The 24,682-nt window shown below is 32.5% G+C and overlaps 2 protein-coding genes across 2 annotated transcripts; both read right to left on the bottom strand.

Moving 5' to 3' along the window:
- Positions 1-3,144: 3,144 nt before the first annotated feature.
- On the bottom strand, positions 3,145-3,851 carry LOC145098712 (uncharacterized). The gene is made up of 2 exons (XM_079036323.1): positions 3,560-3,851; positions 3,145-3,435 (listed from the first exon to the last, which is right to left on the bottom strand). Exons 1-2 carry the CDS (start codon positions 3,653-3,655, stop codon positions 3,310-3,312), a joined length of 222 nt encoding a protein of 73 aa, XP_078892449.1. The 5' UTR covers positions 3,656-3,851; the 3' UTR covers positions 3,145-3,309.
- A 19,109-nt stretch (positions 3,852-22,960) lies between these two features.
- On the bottom strand, positions 22,961-23,617 carry LOC145098711 (uncharacterized). The gene has a single exon (XM_079036322.1). The coding sequence runs from the start codon at positions 23,615-23,617 to the stop codon at positions 22,961-22,963; it is 657 nt and encodes a 218-aa protein (XP_078892448.1).
- Between the last annotated feature and the right edge of the window lie 1,065 nt (positions 23,618-24,682).

Here is a 24,682-nt window from a genome sequence, read left to right as displayed (position 1 = left end):
CAAAAAACTAGTAAATTGATATTTTAATATATTGTGATTTACTATATATTTTATTATCATGATATCAAACCTATTAATTTTTATCGATCAATCGATGTACGCAAATCATTGATCGAACAAACTTTGGTTTTCGACCTCCGAATATGTCCTATTTATAATTAACATCAACAATAAAATTCAAACCTAAAATATCACGAAATAAAGTTCTAAGCTTTACCAACTAGGCTAAACATTAGGTTATAACTTGAAGGCGATAAGTAATTAGATTTAAATTAAGGATGAATTTTATGTAGCTTATATTTAAACGAATATTCGAAGAATATATTGATCATGGTTAAACATATACAAAACATATTAAAGTATATAAAATATATTATTGAATCAAAAAGCATCTTTAAGAAATAAACTTACTGCCCGCAGAACTTGTAAATCAAGTAATATTCTCACATGGTGGATAGAACTCATGTGTATTTCAAGAGGTATAATATTTAGATCAACCAATGACTACAAAATAAACAGAATTAAAATATAATAATGTTATATTTACAATAGTAGTTAACAATATATATATATATATATATATATATATATATATATATATATATATATATATATATATATATATATATATATATGTGTGTGTGTGTTTTTATTGTTTGACAAATTAACCTCTAGCTGGTAATTAAAAGCAGAAAGTTATAGTTTTTAAGTGTTTAGAATTATATCAATCATAAAAATAAAAAATAAAAATCTTCTAAAAACTCTTTATTGTATAAGTATTTTGTATAAAATAAAATTTTAAACTCTTCTAAAAGGTAAGTTTCTAATCAAACTTATGCATATCAAACACAAACTATTTGTTGTGTTTTATTGGACACCAGTAATTTTGATCAACAATGTAACCTTACGATTAATCATTACGATTTAGAATTATAAATAGTTTTTTTTTAACAGTGGTTTCCATAGGTTTAAATCTAGTAAAATAAGAAAATAATATTTCTTTCATTAAATTTTTTTTGCTATAAGTTATGCAATTAAATAAACCATTCACAAATAAATATAATATTCCAATTTAGTTAGATCTTAAATCTTAAACATGATTTATTTTTATGGAAAATTACACTATAATTCATTTTTGTTTATGCAATATTTAATGACATAATTTTTTTCATTTTTTAAATTAAATCGTACTTTTATTTTCTAAAGTTAATAAAAAAAATTATTATTATTATTATTATTATTATTATTATTAAATTGAAAACTTATTCTATGTCTACGTTCAAACAAATATAATCATATAGTATGGAGAGAATCACAAAATAAATATATTTTTTATATATATGTTAAATAATATAAATTTTTAAGATTTAAACTTTTAAAATATAAAATTATATAAGATTTTAAGATGTGTGAATTTTTAAGATGTTGAAAAGACAATACAAGGGAAAAAAATACTCCGTACAATACAAGGGAAAAAGACCACGGTATGAAATAGAAATAGAAGAAAAAATAAAAAGTTCTTTAAAAAAATAATGATATTTATTGAACATGTTAAAAAATGTTAAAAAAAAAAAAAAGAAAAAAAAAGGTTGTTGTACAGTTAATAGTCAAAAAGTAAGACTATCAAACCTTAAGTGAAACCGTGTCTTTTAATTTAAAAACGGATAATATATTTTTCGATTTGTATATATTTGGTTACTGAGTTTTTTTTGTCTATATTTACCCTTTTAATTTGTTAAACTGTACATATTCAGTCCTTATAACCGTTATTTCAAATTAGCGGATAAAAATGACTTAATAAGGTAATATATTTCTCACTTTGTACACATTACTTTAATATTTTTGTACACATTTAGTCCTTTAATTTACCTTTTTTATTATTATAAGTTTTATCAAGTAATATATAACATAAATAAAAATATTTAAGATCAAAGTTGAAAAAAAAAACTTCAAAAGTCAACAATAAACAATTAATTTGGGACAGAAAGAATATATAAAATAAAGCAATGTCAAATAAGCATAGGTCGTGGAGCATTGTTCACAGCGAAATAACACTATTCAGTGTAATATTGTTTATAGTTATTAAAAAAATTAATTGGTATATAACAACTTTTTTTTCATATATAATAATTTATATTTTAAAATGTTGTATTGTATAATTTTATAAAACATAAATTGTTATGTACATAGAAAAAATTTATTTTGTACGAATCATCGACTATACAAAAATCACATTTTTTTATAAAGAAAACATCTTTTTTTATGATTGGAATCTTATAAAAGAACAACTTTTTTGGCGGCAAAATAGTGCTTCACATTATTAAAGTTTTAGGCTATGAGATATTTTAAAAAAGAATATGATATAAAAATAATGAAATATAAAAAAATGCCTCAAATTTCACATTGAATAGTCACATTTGGCAGTAAATATTGCAAAATTGATATATATATATATATATATATATATATATATATATATATATATATATATATATATATATATATATATATATATATATATGTTTTCACTATCTATTATGTGCATGTATGATTGATTCTGAACCAATCATTATAGTTATTTTAAGAAAGTAATTAATGCATATTAAATGTTGATGTAATTAATATCATTATATCTTCAACATGTAATATGCATTAATTACTTTTTTAAAATAACTAAAATAATTGATCCATAATCAATTATAGATGCATACAATAGATAGTGAAAACAAAATAACCTAACCATATATATATATATATATATATATATATATATATATATATATATATATTTGCATTTTTTCAAAAAATATTAAAAAAAGATTGGCCCCAATGTTTTCTAAAATATGAATTGCTGATTATTGATTAGACAAGCGTTTGATTTTCATCCAATGTCTTTTGAAATAACCAAAAAAAAAAGTGTATCTCAATAATCACGCAAAACTCGCCCGTGACTTATCGAAAGTACAACTGTAAGTTTGTGAGGTACAACAAAAATTGAACAGTTCGCGTGCTTTGCTGGCATAATTATTGGTTGTGTTGTGTTAAACGATTTCGAAAACTAGACGTAGACATGTGAACAGATTACTTTTATGAAATTAACAACGAAAGCCACAAGAAATTGCAGATGCATATTCTACATCAGAATTTATGAACCATAATAAATTGATATTTAACTTTTAATTAATCTGTTATGTTAATAATACAATAATAATAATAATACCAAAATAGCCTTGGGCCTCATGGCGATCAGCTTCACAGCGTTTAAATCACGCAAGAACATGAAAAAAAATGGAAGATCTCATACGTTTATTATCGATGAGCAGTTACCAGAGTTTCGATAAACCTCAATCCATCAAACCTCGGTGCGAATTTCTCCACGCAACAATCCGTTTTCTCAGAAGAATCTTCACTGTGTTTGCTCGATCCTCGATGATCCTGAACATGAATCAAAAACAGAAACTTCTATCAATCACCCACTTTGCAAATCGAAGTACAAACGAGTTAAATAACAGAAACGTGAAATTGATTCCATTATATGACGAATTTTGGATTTGCTTACCTCGTGAGAAGTTTGATTTTTGAAACTGGAACCTGATATGGCGGTAGTAGCAGAAGCGGCAGCCATGGAAGCTGCAAAGAATCCTGATTTCTTCATGCTGATGTTTATGCAACTGAAACAAAATGTTAGAATATGATCTCCGTGGATCTGGTGATCAGAATGGTTCTTAGTGAAAAAAAAAAAATTAGAGAGAAAAAGAAAGAATAAACGGTGGAGACTGGAGAGAGATGTGGTAAGTATGAATGCGTTATATATGGAAGAGAGGAAGGCTGCTCTGTTATTCAACACATCTTATGCGGCAACCAATTTCCTTTCTGTCAATTAGTATATTTTATGTATTTAGTGGTCCCAATGAAAATGTGTTACACGGTCACACTCTATTCTTCCCACAAATCATACTATACCATATATTATAAGAAAAATCAGCATTTTAAAAAACCGATCAAACCTCTCGAACTGAAAACCGGACACGAAAATGGTTCAACAATGATTGGTTTTATGTCAATTTTTAAGCCGGGTTGAACGGAACGGTTTCTTCAAAAATTATATTGAACCGATGTGATAGAACCGATAAGAAAAATCATTTGAATCGGTTTATTGGATTTGGATAATTGTATTTTACTACCCTTAATAACAACTTATCTCCAAAGCAAATTGATAGAGTTTTATGTTTGTGGATGTCAAATTTTTGGTGATATATATATATATATATATATATATATATATATATATATATATATATATATATATATATATATATATATATATATGTGTGTGTGTGTGTGTGTGTGTGTGTGTGTGTGTGTGAACCTAGCAATTCGTGTATTCATGCCATGAAAACGTGACAGTCATGTATTTGACATGATACGATTACACGATGAGAAATAATATGTATCTCAATTTTTAAGATGTATTTGTGTCGTGTATTCGTGTCGTGTCTCTCACAGATTCGTGTCTTCGTGTCTGAAATTGTCAGGTCTATGTATGTGTGTGTGAAAGTAGACTATACATAAAAGTTATGAAAATCGGTCACTAGATCGGTTCAACAAAAAGAACGGTTTTTAAAACATTAGGAAAAATAACTTAATATAGTAATATAGTTTTTATTTTGTACATATATAATCAATGATGCTTTTTTTTTCATATTTGACCATCTAACTTGTTTTTCTGTATACATTCAATTCTTATAACCGACTAATCCAAATTAAGTCGGGAAAAATGACTTAATAGGATAAAATAGTTCTCAGTTTGTACATATTTAGTCATTAATGTTTTTTTTGTTGCAAAATGAGTCTTTGTTGTTTTTGTACACATTCGATCTTTATGACTGGTTTCTTCAGGACTTGCTCACGACATCCTAAATAGGACGATCATTAATGAAGTGTTCTTATACATTATCTGTCACTTACTTATATCAATAGCCTAATTTACGAATCGGTCAAATAATGTTGGTACCCTAATTTTCTCCAAGCAAAAGATGTCTTCGGCTTCGGTTTCATCTATCTCCACATTAAACAACAAGATTATTTGTGACTGTTTCCTCTCAATTCAAATTTGCACTTCCAAGAAAAAAGAACACTGGAAAAAAAATTAGAGTCTTCCCTAATACCTTGGTATGTCAGATTTGACCATTTTTTCAACAAATGGGTTTTTGTTTTTTTTCCGTTATTGAAGAAACCAGGTAAAATGTGCAAATTGTTGCAATAGGTTCATGAAGAACATGTCAAATTGAACAATGTATAACAATCATTAATGAAGTGATCGCATACATGACATGTACGAGAACACCTCATTAATGATTGTCTCACGTAAGATGTCGTGAAAAAAATCTGAATAAACCGGTTATAATGGATATTGAATGTGTACAAAAAAAAAACAAGGACTTATTTTGCAACAAAAAAACTTTAAGGACTAAATGTGTACAAACTAAGAACTATATTACATTATTAAATCATTTTTTCCAACTTAACTTGGATTGGTCGATTATAAGGATTGAATGTCTACAATCAAAATAAGTTAAATGGTCAAATGTGGACAAAAAAACATCAGTAACCAAATGTGTACAAAATTAAAACTACATTACCCTATTAAGCCATTTCCCCTATAGTATATTATAGTATAGTATAGTATAGAAGAAATGTTTTTCTTTATACATTTGAAACTCTCTAACCTTTCAATTTTCCATCTTATATATTGAATTTACTAATTTATTAATTTAAATATGTTATTAAATACTATCATATTAATTATAAACTTTTTAAATTACCAATATAATATATTTAATTTATTAATTTAAATATGATGTTAAATCCAAAACATAAATCAAAATGTCAAATAAAATTAAAAAATAGTTAAAGATTATTTTTTTAATAGCTAAAAAATATTTAAATAAAAAATATGAATCGGTATTTATTTGAAACTGTAACACCTTAATTTCCATTTAATTTAACAATTATAATTATGGGTTATAAAATTAAAGTGTTAGGTTATAAATTCGGATCATTGAATTTTAATAGTTAATTTTATATTTCAGGACTAAGTATGGGGAGTATGAAATGAAATTATAATTACCTGAAGGTCAAATCGATGATAGTTGGAACTATGAGGAACCAAAATAAGAATCAGGGACTTCAAAGCCAGAATATTGCAAAGAGGGGCAATGTAGTTATTGTTTCAAACATAGGGACCTAATGAGAAAGGTTTCAGGTTGAATTGGGGGCCTGTTGACGTATCCCACTAAGAATACATCAAAGATAACGAAATCGTCACCTAAGGACGACCTAGTCAATGGTCGCTGCTCGACAAGTGCTAGACCCGAACCCTCGTCTTCGCGACCTTGAACTTATGCCTCGACAATCTAGCCCCAAGGCCAGGCATAGAACGAGAAGCTCCGGTCTACAGCAAGACAAAATAGTACCAGACGTCTCCCAGAGTGACATGTGTAGCTCTCGGCACGGCGCCCCTGGTAGTTATGCACCAATAACGAGCAACCACTAGTGGAGCACGATCCGCCAATAGGACGCCCCTACATCATGTCAGCTTAGAACGGACAAAAAAGTATTGTCGGGGGTGTAACATGTTGGAACTTTGACTACAAAATTACAATGTGGGACTTATCCCACATTGGTGGAAGAGAAAACCTTCTCCCACCTTATATGTCTAGTCCCACTCATTTAATTAAATGGGTCAAGTAATGGGTTAAGCATATTGGGCTTGGATTGTGGTGTTGGATTAGCCTAATTGGACTCAAAATGGGCTAATATCAAGATAATATTTAATGGTCAAAAGATGGGCCTTGGGCCTTTGGGGTCTTCCTGATTAATTAAATAATTTTTAATTACGAAATTAATTTTTATTCTTTAATTTTATTAAATTCGTAATTACTGAATGACAGGTTTTGACAGTTATTTTCGGTTTTGACAGTTTCCAACTGTCATAACTAATACCTATAAATACCTGTTTCATTCATCTGTGAGGGGTTACAGAAATCATTTTCACACCACAAAATTCTCTTTCAAATTCGTTCTTCCAAAAGATGAAGGGAACATAGGAATTTCGTCAGATTCAAGATCACCTCTTGGATTGATTGTTGTATCCTCTTGACAGATCCCCACCAGGGAAATTTCTGTCTTAGGACACTACATTGCATGCCTCAATCTGTGCAATTTCCTGATTATATCTCCTGTGTAATCTTAATACAAGTATGTTTTTCTGTATATTGATTCTTATATTTTAGATATATTTGAATTTCGTTTGTTTTATTTCAATTAGAATTGTTGATTGTATACTTATGTCATAACAATCTAAGACAAAAATCAAAAAGTGGAAGAATGGATCAACAATCCATCATCAAAACACATGTGGAAAAGCCTGAGAAATTCAAAGGCTCAGATTTTCGGAGATGGCAACAGAAGATGTTGTTTTATCTAACAACTCTTCATGTTTCCAATGTGCTCACTGATGATTCTCCCTCTCCTCCTATTGGTATAACCACTGCAGAAGGAACAACACCACCCAGTGAAGCCTATTAGGGCAGAACATCAAAGGGCTGTGGAAACTTGGAACACAAATGAATATAATTGCAAAAATTATATTCTGAATGCCCTGGATGATTCTCTCTATGATATCTACTCTACCATGACTACTGCAAGAGAGATATGGGAATCACTGGAAAAGAAATACAAAACAGAAGTGGCATGTTCCAAGAAATTCGTGATTGGAAAGTTCATGAATTTCAAGATGGTGGATACCAAATCTGTCCTCAAACAAGTGGAGCAAATTCAAGTCATTGCACATGATCTTGAAGTTGAAGGTATGGGTATAAACTCTAACTTTCTTGTTGGTTCAATCATTGAAAAACTTCCTCCTTCTTGGAAGAATTTCAAATTATATCTTAAGCACTTAACAGATGACATGAGTTTTGAGCAACTTGTGTTGAGAATTCATGTGGAAGAAGATAACAGATTGAATGAGAAGGCAGATGCAAATTCCTTGGAACCAAGTGCAAACTTCGTTGGAGAAGCAAGTACTTCAAGGACAAAGCACAACAACAAGAAAGGGAAGCAAGGCTACAAAAACTCTTCCAAAGATGGCAAAAATCATGGCCCTAACAAGAAGAATTTCAAGAAGAATTCTGGTCCATGCTATGTTTGTGGCAAAATTGGACACAAGGCCAAAGATTACAGATTCAGGAGGGGTCAAGGAGGAAACAATGGAGGAAATAATGGAGGGAACAATGGAGGGAACAATGGAAACAATGGTGGTAATTCTGGTGGAGGAAATTCTGGTCAAGCCAACATGGTTGAATCACCAAATCAATTTGTTGTTGTGATTCAAACCAACATGGTTAGCAATTGTGTGGATTGGTGGATTGATATTGGAGCCACAAGGCACATTTGCAACTCCCGTACCATGTTTTCCACATACCAGAAAGTCTCAGATTCTGAACCAATGTTTATGGGGAATGGCTCTACTGCAAAAGTTGAAGGAAAGGGAAAAGTGAAGCTACAACTGACTTCTGAAAAAGAACTTGTTTTAAGTGATGTCTTGCATGTTCGTGAAATTACTAAGAATTTGATTTATGGTCCTATTCTTAGTAACAAAGGTTTCAAACTTGTATTTGAGTCTCATAAGTTTGTTCTCACCAAGGGTGGGGTGTATGTTGGAAAGGGATACCTTAGTGAGGGTCTCTTCAAAGTCAGTGTATTACCTTTGTACTATGGTGTTGAAACACCAAACAATGATGTAACCAATGTTAATGTTAATGCAATAATGGGCACTACTAGCCCCTCTTCTATGTATATGCATGATCCTTCATTTTTGTGGCATTCTCAATTGGGACATGTCAATTTTCGCTCTATTCAAAGAATGGCAAAACTTGGCATGTTACCAAAATGTTCATTAGATAAAAACATAAAATGTGAGGTTTGTGTAGAATCAAAATTTTCACAGCATCCTCATAAATCAGTTGAAAAATCTAATGAAATACTTGGTTGAATCCACTCTGATTTATGTGACTTTAGAACAACACCTACAAGAGGAGGAAAAAAATATTATATTTCCTTTATTGATGATTGCAGCAAGTATTGTTATATTTATTTGTTAAATACCAAGGATGAAGCCTTGAATTCTTTTAAGAACTACAAGGCTGAAGTTGAAAATCAACTTGATAAAAAGATAAAAATTATAAGGTCTGATCAAGGAGGAGAATATGAATCCAAAGACTTTTCTGAATTTTGTTCTTTAAATGGTATTATACATCAAACAACTGCTCCATATACTCCACAACAAAATGGAGTTGCTGAAAGGAAGAATAGAACATTGAAAAACATGATAAATTCAATGTTAATAACTTCTGGAGCACCCCATAATTTGTGGGGAGAAGCATGTCTTGCAGCAAACTCAATACTTAATAGAATTCCTCATAAAAAGAGTGACAAATCACCCTATCATATGTGGAAAGGGAGATTACCCTCTTACAAAAGGATGAAAGTGTGGGGTTGCCTGGCTAAGGTACAAGTACCTCTTCCAAAGAGGACTAAACTTGGACTAAAAACCATAGACTGCATCTATCTTGGCCCTGCCATGAATAGTGCAGCCTATAGGTTTCTTGTGTATAAATTGTTGGATTAGTGTCTAAGTCCATAACTATTTTGGTATGTACTTGACCCGATGGTGCATGGTCCTTTTGGGTTGCCTTCACCAAAGCAACTTGATTGGAGAAATAAATAGAGAGAGAGGTTATTATGATTTATTAATATGTTATAAGAATAATATATTAAAGGAGAAATCATATTTGTTTAATTAATATTGGTCAATAATTAATTAAGAATTAATTTTGTGATCAAGTGTAATTAATTAAACTAGAGGGGCTGAATTATAATTATGTGATAGTTACAAAATAAGGTAAGGATTTCTAGGACTTATCTTATGGTTGCTTGGTGGACAAGCAACTAGATAAGGATAAGGACTAAAACCCTAATCTTTACACCTATATAAACCCCCTAAGGCATAGGAATTCGTCCAACCCTTCCCAAGAAGTCCTAAGGACGAATTCTAACCTCTCTCCTCTCTCTTTATACCTTCTCCACTTGCTTATGGTGTTTGTAAGCCATTAGAGGAGTGACACTTGTGACTCTAAGCCTTCCAAGGTCAATTCAAGGAGGAATTGGATTGTTATTGCTATATAACAATCAAGGTATGTTCTTAAACCTAATTACATGTGAATTTGGATTTCCATATGCTAGAATTAGGGTTTATAGTCTTGGATTCAAAGCATGTAAAATAGAGAAACCTAGATCCAAGCATTAGGGTTTGTATGAGCACATAGGATGTCTTATGACCAAAACCCATCAGTGGTATCAGAGCTTTGATTGGTTTCTATTGTATTGATGCTTGTTGTAACTGAAAAATTCGATTTTTTGCATTCTGGAGGCTGGACTCGCCGAGTCCATGGCTGAACTCGCCGAGTCCAAGGTGACTCGACGAGTCCAAGGCTGACTCGACGAGTCAACTCGTCAGAAGGAGGGTACTTTGGGATTTCTTGCTGTTTTTGCTTATGGATAGTTACCTTATCATGTTAGATCATTATTAATCCGATTATATGATATATTTGACTATAATTTTGATCTAATTGAAGATATTTATCAATTAATAAGATAATTGTTTCCTTATAAGATAATTGATTAATTATTTTGAGTAAATTGATAAATTGTTTTGCAAGAAATCATTAAAGAAATCACCAAATATGGATAATTATGTGATTAAATGTTAATTTGAATTATTTGTTATTTGATCCTTGTTGTTGTGAAAAGTTTCATATTTGGCCCTTTAGGTTTTATAGTTTAAATTTGAACCCCAAAAGTTTTGTTGTTTTGAAATTTAAATAGTTGAAACCCTAATGTTTTGAAAAAAGGTTTCAAAACTTGCCCTCGAGTTTTGGAATTTAAATTTTGATTAAATAGTTTAATTTTGATGCATATTTAAATTCTAAACCCTAATGTGTTGAAATGTTTCAAAACTTGCCCTCAAGTTTTGGAATTTAAAAGTTGATTAAAAGTTTAATTAGGAATGTTAAATTCTAAAACCCTAGCATAGTTTTGAAAAAGTTCAAATCACACCCTTATGGTTTTATTAATTAATTAAGGTGTATAATTAAAAGAAGTTTAATAAATCCATAAAAGGTCTACAATTTAATTGAATTAAAAGTATAATTGTTAAATTAGACCACCTAGTATTTTAAAAGTATGAAAATACACCCTATACTATATATAACATTAAAGGTCTAACATTATATATATGTATGAGTAAAAGTCAGTCTTACCGTTAGTAGGCCTCATTCACGAAGCTGGTCTATAAGGGGTGTTTAAGGAAATTGCCTATAAAATGGCGATTGAATGGGTATCCACTCTTACCCACCGCACTCTTGACTAGTGGAGGGTCGTTAGCCGAACGGGTAGGATAGGACGAAACCTTCCATTATAAGTATAATGAATTATAAAAGTAACTAAATGTTTTTTAAAATTCCCAATCTTAGTTACTTAGGCAAAAGTGAATTGATGCAATTCCATGAAATTACACTTTGTGCCCTTGCGAAGACGTTAGTGGAGCGTGTGTGGTTTACCGGCACACTCAATGGGTCTAAGCAAAGGTAGCAAAGGGTGACTCAATGTTTGTCATAGTTCGGTGGAGCGTGTGTGGTTTACCGGCACATCGAATAAGTGACTGTAACATGTGAGGGCACCATGTAGTTTGCGTGGTTATTCACACCCGCTTTGTGATCCTCGGCATCCCAGTCACAAACAAGAAGGGCATATCGAGATTTAAACATGTCATTGAAAGTTTAATGTATCTCAAAGGATCTAGGAGTTTTCATAGATTTAAAACTTAAATGTCTTTTCGTTTTTCGTGGTGGAAATTAGTGAATCGTCATTCACTTACCTTCAAATGTTCTGCAATTTGGGTTACGGCATCCCTCTCCCGAGTAGTAGAATATTGTGTTGGGTCCTAGCCTTAGTATCTCATTTGGGTGATTTACTAAGGACTCAATCTATCAACTAACTTGAATTCGTTTTCTCCCATTTTGTAGATGTCAAAGTTCGACAACTATGGTTTTCCCAAATCCCGTGGAACAAGCTTTCCACATGAAGATGGTATTCCACGATTCAATCGAGGAACAAGAAATCATGCTTCACTTCCTCCTCCTCCTCCTATTGTTCTCCCCAACCCACAAGATCGAAGAATTGAAAGGTTCAATATCACTAAAGCCCTATTGGAAATGAAACATGAAGATGGTAAACCCGTGTGTGCCCACGTTCTAGGAATGAAATCACACATTGATAGGTTGATAATGTTGGGTGTGTCATTCCCAGATGAGTTGGCTGTGAATTGGGTTTTGCAGTCACTTCCTGAATCATATAATGAGTTCAAAAGAAAGTATTATATGATGAATCATGACGACAAACTCATTGACCTAACTTACATGCTCATTGCTGCTGAATCAGAAATGATTTGGCGAAGCAATGGAGCGTATTTGTTGGAAAAGTCAACCAACCATGCTTCTGAGGACGTTCTAGGAGAACCGACCTGCGTTTGCTGCCAAAAGAGAGGGCGTTGGATACAAGTCTGCCCAAAGAGCCTGAAGAGTCCAGAAGATGGGAGAGTCAAAGAGTATGGTTGTGCTTCAGGTAAAATCAACTATCTAACTCCATTAAGTTCCTATTCATTGATACTTAATGTGATAAGATTGCATTTGAATGTTTTACAGGATCGGTGAAAAGAAAGGAAGCTTGGTGAAAGAACAAGATGAATCTAATCACAAGGAATGGATCTTGATCGCATGGACTTGAAGATTAGATTTTGAGCTTAAATAGTTATGATAGAGTTGTTAGAAATTTTCTTTTGAAATACATAGTTTTCAATGGATTTTGCATTGTAAGGACAAATGTTTTCCGCTGCTTTTATAAATAAAAATAAATTTTCGTTTGACTTATTTATTTATTTGTTTATCTCCTTGCAATAAAATCGTTATGAAAATTGGTGTTTGAATATTTCTACAACAAATGGATATGATTCTTATTTATGGTGTTTATGGAAAAATCACGAATTTACCAAATAGGGAGAGTTTCTCATCGCCCAAAGTTTCAATTGGACAGAAATTTGGAATCACGCAACTTGGTTGCACGATGAATGAGAAATTTCATATTTGGAAATTAGACAAATTCATTGACAAAGTGTCAAGTGAAGGACTAAGAGATCGAGCACACAATGTTGCGTGTTGATCAAGACCACCATAAAAGTAACAATGATATTCGTCATGATTTACTAAAGGTCTAGTAAATACGATTATACTTACAAGATTAAGTGTAATTTTGAATTGATTAAAGGGTTTAGATCAATAGCAGAACGAATAAGAAGAATCAAGTAGGCAGAAAGATAAAAGTTTCTCCATTCTAAGAAGATGGGAGAGTACCTTTTATGCTTTATGATAGGTCTTAATGATTAAGAACCATATCTCAATTGATCCTCTAAGTGAGTCTTAGTACAATTGTATGTCTAAGAAGAGGAATCAAGAATTGAAGAAATGGTTAAATCAATAAGTCAATCATACTTCATTCCAATAACAAGTCTTAAAGTTAAGATTGTGACATTGAGTGAAAGGTATTAAGAAGGTTTGTAACTTTCATTAAATGTGGAAAGTTGTGATGTCTTGGATAAGACAAAGACCAACTAGGACCAATTTATGAAGTCTTTTGATAAAAGCTACACTAACTCTTGAATATTTGTTTGTCAAGAAATGGTTTTTGACAAGAGAGTCTTATATGTCAAGGAGTCAGTGGGAGTCTTAATGGTCTTGAAAGGTTTCAAGAACAAATCAAATAAACCTTATCGATCATCACTAGCACACGAGTTGAGGTTTACAACCTATCGTGTTGACATTATTTTGATTCTGTGCCAATCCAATCGAGTTAATTATGCATGTGAGTTCTATGAGTTCTCATTTTGAACGCATAAAAGGCAAAGCACCTTAATCAATGAAAGGTACATTGATAGGAAAGGGTGAGCTGCTTAACTACTTGGAAGACATGGTGGGCAGCTATGCTACCATAAAGGCAAGAAATCGAGATCAAGAAAGTTCGATCCATAAGAGTTTGAATTTGTCGTAAACCTTGGTTTTGACAAATTCACATGGATAGGAACAAATACACTGTTTAAATCTAAGTGTCATAAGATTTCCTCCTTCATGAAAATGATTGTGAGGAAATGCTTTCACTAAGACAGATTTTAAGAAGATAGTGATTGTAAAATTGCATTCTCGAATTCAATTATGGTTACGGCATCCCTTTCCATAATTTGAATTGTGAGGTTTGGCAATTAGTCTTAATTGTTTAGACACACATATGAACTATCGAAGGCAAATGTGTATAATATCAAGAAACGTTGATAAAAGATTATCAAAGCACTAAGTATTAGAAACATGAACTTAAGAAATTCAATAAGCATTGTTTTTCTGAAAGTTAAGATGTTTATGAATACATGTCGAAGCTAGTGGGAGCATAAGTGTTATGTTTTATAATAATCATCAAGATAGTGGGAGCATAAAAGTTATGATTGTATGATTATTAAGAAAAGTATTGCAAGATTAGCAATATTAATTATAGAAAACAAGAGTCATACTTTGCAAAGTCGCAATAGTTGAAGAGTTGTTTTGCTATAATTAAGGGAGAGAATATTATGCTTCATTTCAAATCTAAAGGTTTAGGTTGAGAAATGTTAATAAAATTTAGTCAAAGGTACAAAGTGTGTTCTTAAAATTTCGATTATGATTACGGCATCCCTCTTCACAATTCGAATTTTGAGAACATAGCAAATAAAACATTATGCGTCGTGTCCCATACGCTTCGGGTATAGGATCGATTGCAAATGCTTTAATGTTTGACCATTCTAAAATTTTCCGAATGTCTAGCACATTTAGAGGGAAAAAGGACTAGAATTGGTTTTGACTAAAACAATTAAACAACTATCAAAGGACAACCCAAAGTTCGACGAGGATTGGTCGCTTGTGAGTAGTTGGAAGTATAGTATTGGAAAATATGGAAATGTTTCCATATTGGATGGACTATATCGACATCGTTACGAATAGATAAGATTCTATTAAGAATGAGTTGTCATATGGAACATATGGAAGTGTGTCCATATTGGGAATTGAATATTGAGAAATCTATGATTAGATTAGAAACTTCTATGCAAAAGGATGTTCAAAGAATGTACTTTGAGTGAGAGACATCACGTCTATGGAATTGTTTTGTAACAATCTCCGATAGAGGACTTTGTAATATCATTGGCAATAGTCTTTATGACTTTGGTGCAGTGACATTACGAAAGGATAAGTTGCATAGAATGTTAGAATCTAGCATATTCTATAAGTAACAAGAATTTGATATTCTTTAACTTATGAAAAACGGATTTGGAGTTGTGAAATGAGAAGGATTGGAAATGTGTTCAATGTGATCTATTTCACAAAGTAAGAACCATAGGTAAACATTGTGTGCATGCTAGGAGCATGGGACAAGTGTTGGAATTCAAGTAAGAAGTTGATTACCCGAAACGACAAATAATGAGTAATCGATATGGTGATAAATAAAAGGAGTTTTATTTATACTCAAAGGTTTGAGGCCATATGGGATTAGTATTATTCTTGTGTTTCACATTTGCATGTTTTGACTTCCAGAATAATTGAGTTTATTAAGAATAATCGAATTATTCAAACGGGCCACAGTCGTTCATATGTTGGAAGTAGGTATGAATGAAGACTGTCGTGAATTGGTGTGTGGATTGTCTAAAAGAGTATTAGACATAAGCAAATGTTTGTTGCAACGTTCATGAGTGCTTATGAATGTGATTTAAGCATTGGATTAAACCCACGCTCACTTGGATCACTCCATGGATTGTATCACGAGTGATTGGTGAGACGATAACATCTTATATTCTTGAGACCGAGATGTGTGAGTTGTATCTTGCAAATCGGTTGCACATTGATAATATGTAAACGCACCAGTAACTTGGTGTTATAAAACATATTGTTGTGTGTGATTTGGTGCGTGAGTACAAGCAAGCATTGTATCAAAGTTTATCCGTTCCTTTTATCCAAAGTAGGATAAAAGCGATATCTTTGGGCCCCTCGATGGTTTAGTGATGACAAACGTAAATGCTCGGCCGGGCTAGGGCTAATTTGATTTGTTCAATTAGTCAGTCGTCATAAATCGGAATCGAGATATAGTACAAAGAGAATGATTTGAAATCATATCTCATATGATATCTAGAATGGAGGAATATATGATCCCTTATCTAAGGACACGCGTATTTGATATGATCAGAGTTGACAGCGGCTTTGGAAAGCTACGATTGCAGATCGGGATCCGAAGTCATACGCAGAATAGTTGTTAGACTTATCCAAGTGGGAGACTGTTGGATTAGTGTCTAAGTCCATAACTATTTTGGTATGTACTTGACCCGATGGTGCATGGTCCTTTTGGGTTGCCTTCACCAAAGCAACTTGATTGGAGAAATAAATAGAGAGAGAGGTTATTATGATTTATTAATATGTTATAAGAATAATATATTAAAGGAGAAATCATATTTGTTTAATTAATATTGGTCAATAATTAATTAAGAATTAATTTTGTGATCAAGTGTAATTAATTAAACTAGAGGGGCTGAATTGTAATTATGTGATAGTTACAAAATAAGGTAAGGATTTCTAGGACTTATCTTATGGTTGCTTGGTGGACAAGCAACTAGATAAGGATAAGGACTAAAACCCTAATCTTTACACCTATATAAACCCCCTAAGGCATAGGAATTCGTCCAACCCTTCCCATGAAGTCCTAAGGACGAATTCTAACCTCTCTCCTCTCTCTTTATACCTTCTCCACTTGCTTATGGTGTTTGTAAGCCATTAGAGGAGTGACACTTGTGACTCTAAGCCTTCCAAGGTCAATTCAAGGAGGAATTGGATTGTTATTGCTATATAACAATCAAGGTATGTTCTTAAACCTAATTACATGTGAATTTGGATTTCCATATGCTAGAATTAGGGTTTATAGTCTTGGATTCAAAGCATGTACAATAGAGAAACCTAGATCCAAGCATTAGGGTTTGTATGAGCACATAGGATGTCTTATGACCAAAACCCATCATAAATCACATGTTGATGAGATCCATAACCAAACCATCATGGAATCAGCAGAGGCTGAATTCTTTGAAAATATTTTTCTGTTTAAGGATAAAGGGAAAGAGGTTACCTGCTCTAGGAAAAGACCTCTAGATGATGGACTGAATGATACCATTCCAGACAAAAGTTTACAATCAAATGAAGAGAATTCTTCAAAGGTTCAAGAAGAGAACTTAGAACCTAGAAGAAGCAAACGGGGCAAAATAGCCAAAGATTTTGGACCTGATTACATGACCTATGTAGTAAATAAAGAACCACAAACTTATAAGGAAGCTATGGACTCCTCTGAAGCTCCTTACTGGAAAGAGGCAATCAAAAGTGAGATTGACTCCATTGTGCAAAATAACACTTGGAAATTGGTAGATTTGCCACCTGGGCAAAAACCAATTGGGCACAAATGGATATTCAAGAAGAAGTTTAGACCTGATGGTACCATTGAGAAGTACAAAGCTCGTTTAGTAGCTAAAGGGTATCGTCAAAAATAGGGTCAAGACTTCTTTGACACCTATTCACCTGTTACAAGAATTACATCAATTCGCACATTAGTAGCAATTGCAGCCATTCACAATTTGGAAATACACCAAATGGATGTGAAAACTGCCTTCTTATATGGTGAACTAGATGAAGATATATATATATATATATATATATATATATATATATATATATATATATATATATATATATATATATATATATATATATGAATCAACCTGAAGGGTTTGTGGTTGAAGGTCAAGAAAACAAAGTCTCTGTAAGTTAGTTAGATCACTTTATGGACTAAAACAGGCTCCAAAGCAATGGCATGAGAAGTTTGACAACACATTACTCTTTAATGGATTTAGAATTAATGAATGTGACAAATGTTTTTATGTCAAACAATACAAGAATGCTTGTGTCATCATATGCTTGTATGTGGATGATATGCTTATAATGGGTACTAATTTGGAGTGATCAATCAAACCAATAAAATGCTACACTCCTCCTTCTCCATGAAGGACTTGGGAGTAGTAGATGTGATCCTTGGTGTAAGAGTTCAAAGAAGATCAGATGGTTATACTCTTACTCAGTCTCATTATATTGAAAGTGTACTTAAGAAGTTTGGACACTATGATGACAAGCCGGTAGTCACCCCTTTTGATCCTTCAAGTCATCTTAAGAAGAATAAAGGTGACAGTGTAGCTCAGTTAGAATATACTCAAGTTCTTGGTAGCTTAATGTATATTATGAATTGTACTCGACCTGAATTGGCTTATAGTGTAAGTAGATTGAGTCGCTACTCCCACAATCCTAGGAAAGATCATTGGTATGCATTAGTGAGAGTGCTTAGATATTTAAAGCATACAATGAATTATGGATTGCATTACACGGGATATCCTCCTGTTCTTGAAGGGTATTGTGATGCAAATTGGATTTCCAATACTTCGGAGGCAAAATCCACAAGTGGATATGTGTTCACTCTTGGTGGAGCTGCTATCTCTTGGAAATCATCTAAGCAAACTGTGAATACTCGTTCTACAATGGAAGCAGATTTTGTTGCTTTAGACAAAGCTGCTGAAGAAGCTGAATGGCTTAAAAGCTTCCTAGAAGGTATTCCTCTGTGGCCTCAACCTGTTACTACCATTGGCATACATTGTGATAGTATGGCTGCTCTTACTAGAGCACAAAGTCAGATATACAACGGCAAGTCGAGACACATTAGGTGCAGACATATTACAATAAGAGACTTGCTGAAGAATGGAATCATTTCCATTAGTTACATAAAGTCAAAGGAAAATATAGTTGATCCCTTGACAAAAGGCCTTAGTAGAGAACAAGTTCTCTTCACATCGAGGGGAATGGGCTTAAAGCCAACACAATGAGTCACCACCTGGCGAAAACCTAACCTAGCAACATTGGAGATCCCATGGTCTAGGTTCAATAGGACAACTAGTTGGGGAAGACTCAAAGAAGCACTAACACAAAGGTATGCTCACTCCTATGATATTTATTTTGTGTATTTTCGTTGATGTTATAGGGATGAATTCTTTATTCTTAATAATGCTGATAGCTTTTATAGTGGAATAAGTACGGATTGTTCCAGATTAGCATTAACTATGTGAGATGGATGTGAGGTCACATCTTTGGGAGCTGATATGGCTAAAGCTCTCTAAAAGTCTCATGAAGAAAGGATCGTTCATGACCGAAATGAACACGACGGTAAGAAATGATCTATGCTTAGATATGATATGTGTGATACTTCTTGTTTGTTTTATTCTACTATAAAAAGTGGTTAGTTCAAGACTCTAGTTCACTACCCACAAAGTAGATCCAAGTAGTACTCACTATGAAAGGTTCAAGTTTTACAACACCTATTCAGATGCATGTCATATCTTACTTCCCTTATTTGAATACCAAAGTTCACTTATTTTCTATTCAAATGTGGGGTATTCTTGGAGTTTGAATAGAAAATGTGGGGTATTGTTGGAACTTTGACTACAAAATTACAATGTGGGACTTATCCCACATTGGTGGAAGAGAAAACCTTCTCCCACCTTATATGTCTAGTCCCACTCATTTAATTAAATGGGTCAAGTAATGGGTTAAGCATATTGGGCTTGGGTTGTAGTGTTGGATTAGCCTAATTGGACTCAAAATGGGCTAATATCAAGATAATATTTAATGGTCAAAAGATGGGTCTTGGGCCTTGGGGCTCTTGGGGTCTTCCTGATTAATTAAATAATTTTTAATTATGAAATTAATTTTTATTCTTTAATTTTATTAAATTCGTAATTACTGAATGACAGGTTTTGACAGTTTCCAACTGTCATAACTAATACCTATAAATACCTGTTTCATTCATCTGTGAGGGGTTACAGAAATCATTTTCACACCATAAAATTCTCTTTCAATTTTGTTCTTCCAAAAGATGAAGGGAACATAGGAATTTCGTCAGATTCAAGATCACTTCTTGGATTGATTATTGTATCCTCTTGACAGATCCCCACCAGGGAAATTTATGTCTTAGGACACTGCATTGCAGGCCTAAATCTGTGCAATTTCTTGATTATATCTCCTGTGTAATCTTAATACAAGTATGTTTTTCTGTATATTGATTCTTATATTTTAGATATATTTGAATTTCGTTTGTTTTATTTTAATTAGAATTGTTGATTGTATACTTATGTCATAACATAACACTCCAAAAAATCACAATAATTTTAAATTTTTAAAAACCAACCATGAATTAATATTGTTTACAAAAAGATTCATTGTTTCAAAAGCATTATTTCGACTCAGAGTTTTCCCAAGACCCGAAGACATAAAAACTGGAAGTTGTGTACAATCACACCTTCGCCTTCCCACAATGCTCGGGAGTACCTGAAACCACAAACTAAAACTATAAGCCAAAGCTTAGTGAGTTCCCCCAAAGTACCACCACAAGAACATATAATCAAATAGATAACGGGTTCACAACCTCCGAGTTAGATTACCCCTGGCCCACAACCTTACGATTGGAATGCCCAATACATAATGGGTCCACACCCTCCGAGTTGGATTACCCCCGGCCTACAACCTTCTGGTTGGAATGCCCTGCCCCACAACCTTATGGTTGGAATACCCCGATTTGTTGACTTACAACACAAAGTAGTACAGTCTCAAGCCCACCATACTATGTCAATATGCACATAACAAATAACATATATCCAACAATAGATGATCATATAACCAGTTAATAGAGTAGTAGGCAGATCTGTAGATTTATACTCTATAGCAACATCCTAGATACCAGGATACATAACCAAAGGGGCCGAAATTGGTGCATTCGACCCCCAAGAACAGTGAGGAAACTCACCTCACAGTCTGAAGAATAGTTGAACAATACAAGACTTCAAATATCGGCTCTATAGGTCACCTATTCAACATATAGAGACCAAGGCTTAACTATAGCTCAAAATACCCAAAATACCCTTAAGTAAAGCTTGGTCAAAGTCAAAGTCAACGGGTCAAACGGTCATCTTGCTCTACTCAGCCGAGTACGTTTAGCATACTTAGCTCCTATGTTGGGCATACTCGAGCATTGGCTGGAGTCGGGAGGTGGAGCTTGTACGTGTGGCGTACGCTGAGGTACGCACAGCGTACGCTTAGAACCTTCTTTTCTCAATAAGAGCTTAATGCATTAAGCTCTCACATGTATAAAAAAAATTATATATATCAAATATATGTTGATTTCTAAATATTCATTTTGAATGATTTATAAGTGTTTAATAAATTTTGTTTGATGTAAATGTTATAGTAGACATTGTAGTATTTTTATGTTATTAACATTTGTAATATTTTTCCATACTAATTGTTATTTGTTTTATATACAAATGAGCATATGTTTTATATATAATTTACACAACTTAAAACGGTCTATAAAATCATCAAAGTGGTGGTATTTTTTTATACTACTTAATATATTGTTGGATGTAAACCATTATCATTTTAAAGATACAATTTTGGAACAATTTGTATAAAATACCTAAATTATTAATTTAAATATAACATTATAGAGTCAACTTAAATATAAACTTTAGTTTACCTTAAACAACCCAAAAAGTATTTTATAAATAGTTAAAAGTGATAAATTGTAGTGTCTTTCTAATAATGATTATAAGTTGGTTAATAAGGTTAAATAAATATCAAACCTAAAGTGTAATCATAAATAAACTAAATTTTAATTTTAAAATAATATCTTACTTCTACTTATAAATTTATGTCTTTAACTTTTAACATATTATAGTTAATTTATTAGATTTAAAATGTTGTTGTATGTAAAACAATTATCAGTTTAAAGCTACAACTTTTGAACAGTTTTGACAAAATACTTAAATTGTTAATTTAAATATAACATTACAGTGTCAACTTAAATATAAATTTCAGTTCAACTTAAAAAACCAAAGAATATTTTGTAAATAGTTAGAAGTGATCAATGTAGCAATAAATGCAAAAACTAAACTGTAATCTCAATTTAAATAAAATATTTACTAAAGATATTTTTATAATTGTTAAAAGTTTTTAAATAAGTAGCTTATAATAACTTACAATAACAATAGTTAAAAATAACTCTACATAAATGATTATATTGTTACCTTTAAAATAAAAAAAACAATGTTTGATATTTTAAATAATTATAATGATAGAAATTAAAACATTAAGAAAATAAATTTTAAAAATTAATTAACAATAACAAAAACTATAAATAACATTAAACCATATATTATATTTAATTTTATTCATGTGTAACTCGCGGGTACAGTCATTCAAATAATTGAAATTATGTAGTTATAATAGATGTATATATTATCATATAATTCAAAATAATCAATATATTATATCAATTTAGTGTACAAATTATTATATCAAATTTAACAACAACAACGTTATTGTTATATTTAAAAAAAACATATATTTATAAAGACTTCAATTATACAGGTGTTTCTGCACAACGCACGGGCATTCACCTAGTATACTTATAAAAAAGGCATATTTTCAAGCACCACGGCCATTTTAACTCCTATGACTTTTCATTTTCTCTCTATAATGAATATAAATTGGTTAATAATATTAAATTTATGCTTATGTTTTCCATGTCCTTTGTGGTTCTAGTTCCTTGGTTTGTTTTCAACCATATGAACCGAGGGATGTCAAGGTTCAACTGTTCCTTTGGGTTTTTTAGATTTGTTACTTTCCTGCGCACGAAGAGATTCTTCAATACGAATGTGACTAGCAAGTTGAACCAATGACAGTTCCTCCTTTTGATGTTTCAAGTTATGTTTGAAGTCTTTCCAGGACGGATGCAGTTTGTCAATGATAGTGGACACAACAATGGATTCATCCATATTCATACGGTGCAGTTTAAATTGGTCGTATATGTCAAGGAGTTCATCGTATCGTTCAGTGACAGACCTTGAATCTTCCATCTTATAATTATTAAAGTCACTGACCAGAAACTTCTTGCTAGAAGCATCCTTAGTAATGTATTTCAGTTCAATGGTGTCCCACAACTCCTTGGCACACAAGGCTTCACTATGGATATCAAATAAAGCATCAGACATACTATTCAGAATGTGACCTTTGCAGATGTAGTCATCATTGTCCCACTTCAGTCTCATTCTTGTCTCTTCAGCAGTCTCAGCAACATCTTCTGCAGGCTCTGCTGGTCTTGGAGTAGTCAGCACGTATGTTGCTTTTAGAGTGGTCATCATGAAGTGCATCCTTTTCTTCCAACGCCCGAAGTCAACGCCTTCAAACTTCTTCGGCTTGGCAAACTTAGTGGTCATATCGCGGATTGAGTCACCCATCTCCAGAAATAGATAATATTAATTCGATTGTAGGGAACTAATAGGGTTTGTGGTGGAGATCTGGATACCAACTTGGATCGTGATATCACTTTCCGAACTGATATTTCTACCCTATGTCTGGGTTACAAGAAATTCAGCCTAGGATAATCCAAGTGGACACTTACGTTTCTAGGCACGGAAAACATAAGCCAATATGCTAGAGAATTCTGTGAAAGTATGATGAAAAACAAGAGCATAAGATCATAACCCTCTTCTGAAGAGGAAGAGTTGTTTATATATTAAACGAGATTAGGGTTTCATTAGGGTTGGGCCGTCATTAGTTGCTTTGGAAGCAAGTCATGATAATCCAGATTTAATGAGGATTTAGGGTTACCAAAACTAACGAGGAAGAGCTGTCCCTCGACCCCGCCCGCTGAAATGGCAGCAGGACCTCAGCCAGGAGCTCTGCCCCTTGGACCCCGCTATGGGAGCTGCCCCTAGACCCCGCCAAAGGGGCGCTGCCTCCGGACCCCCGACTAGTCGTCGAACCGGCTTCTAATTCGATCTTATACATGCGTGCACTCCGCACAACCTCGTACATATATTAGAATACAAATTATGAAGCCCCTTAGCTCACATGTTAGTTCCGGTTACTTAAAATGACATGGTGACATTAAAATCACCAACAACAACTTAACGACTTGACTTCACGGAGTGCAAATTTTCATCTCTTGGTTTCCTAGGAATACATGCGGTTTTGAAAATGTCAACATGATGTTGGTGAGTTCACAGGTTTATAGTGTTTTATCGAAAGTACTTTTTATACTAAAATATTTGTTTTGTCGTATATAAGATTTTTCTGACTTATATAAATTTAGTGTACTTTTTATCACTAAAAAGTGTACATTTAGTATATAAGTATTTATGAGACTTATAATTATAGATACCAGTAAAACCTCTTAAGTATGGGTAACGGGTGTATAAGTGTTTATTAGATTTATATTATTAGATACTTGTAGGATTTCCATGTATGTGAACTGTAGTGAATGTATGTGCCCTCCAAGCATAAGTGAATGTATGTGCCTC

The sequence above is a fragment of the Lactuca serriola genome, chromosome 4 (assembly GCF_051521515.1).
Source record: "Lactuca serriola cultivar US96UC23 chromosome 4, Lser_US96UC23_V15, whole genome shotgun sequence".
Classification (NCBI taxonomy): domain Eukaryota; kingdom Viridiplantae; phylum Streptophyta; class Magnoliopsida; order Asterales; family Asteraceae; genus Lactuca; species Lactuca serriola.
The sequence above is the reverse complement of the archived record's forward strand: the minus strand, read 5'-3'. Positions and strand labels throughout refer to the sequence as shown.

Bases quoted from the DNA above. Each gene is read 5' to 3' on its own strand.
- LOC145098712 (XM_079036323.1), bottom strand. From the start codon at position 3,655: ATGAAGAAATCAGGATTCTTTGCAGCTTCCATGGCTGCCGCTTCTGCT. The intron at 3,436-3,559 runs GTAAGCAAATCC...ATTCATGTTCAG, and splicing joins AAAATCAAACTTCTCACGAG to GATCATCGAGGATCGAGCAA.
- LOC145098711 (XM_079036322.1), bottom strand. From the start codon at position 23,617: ATGGGTGACTCAATCCGCGATATGACCACTAAGTTTGCCAAGCCGAAG.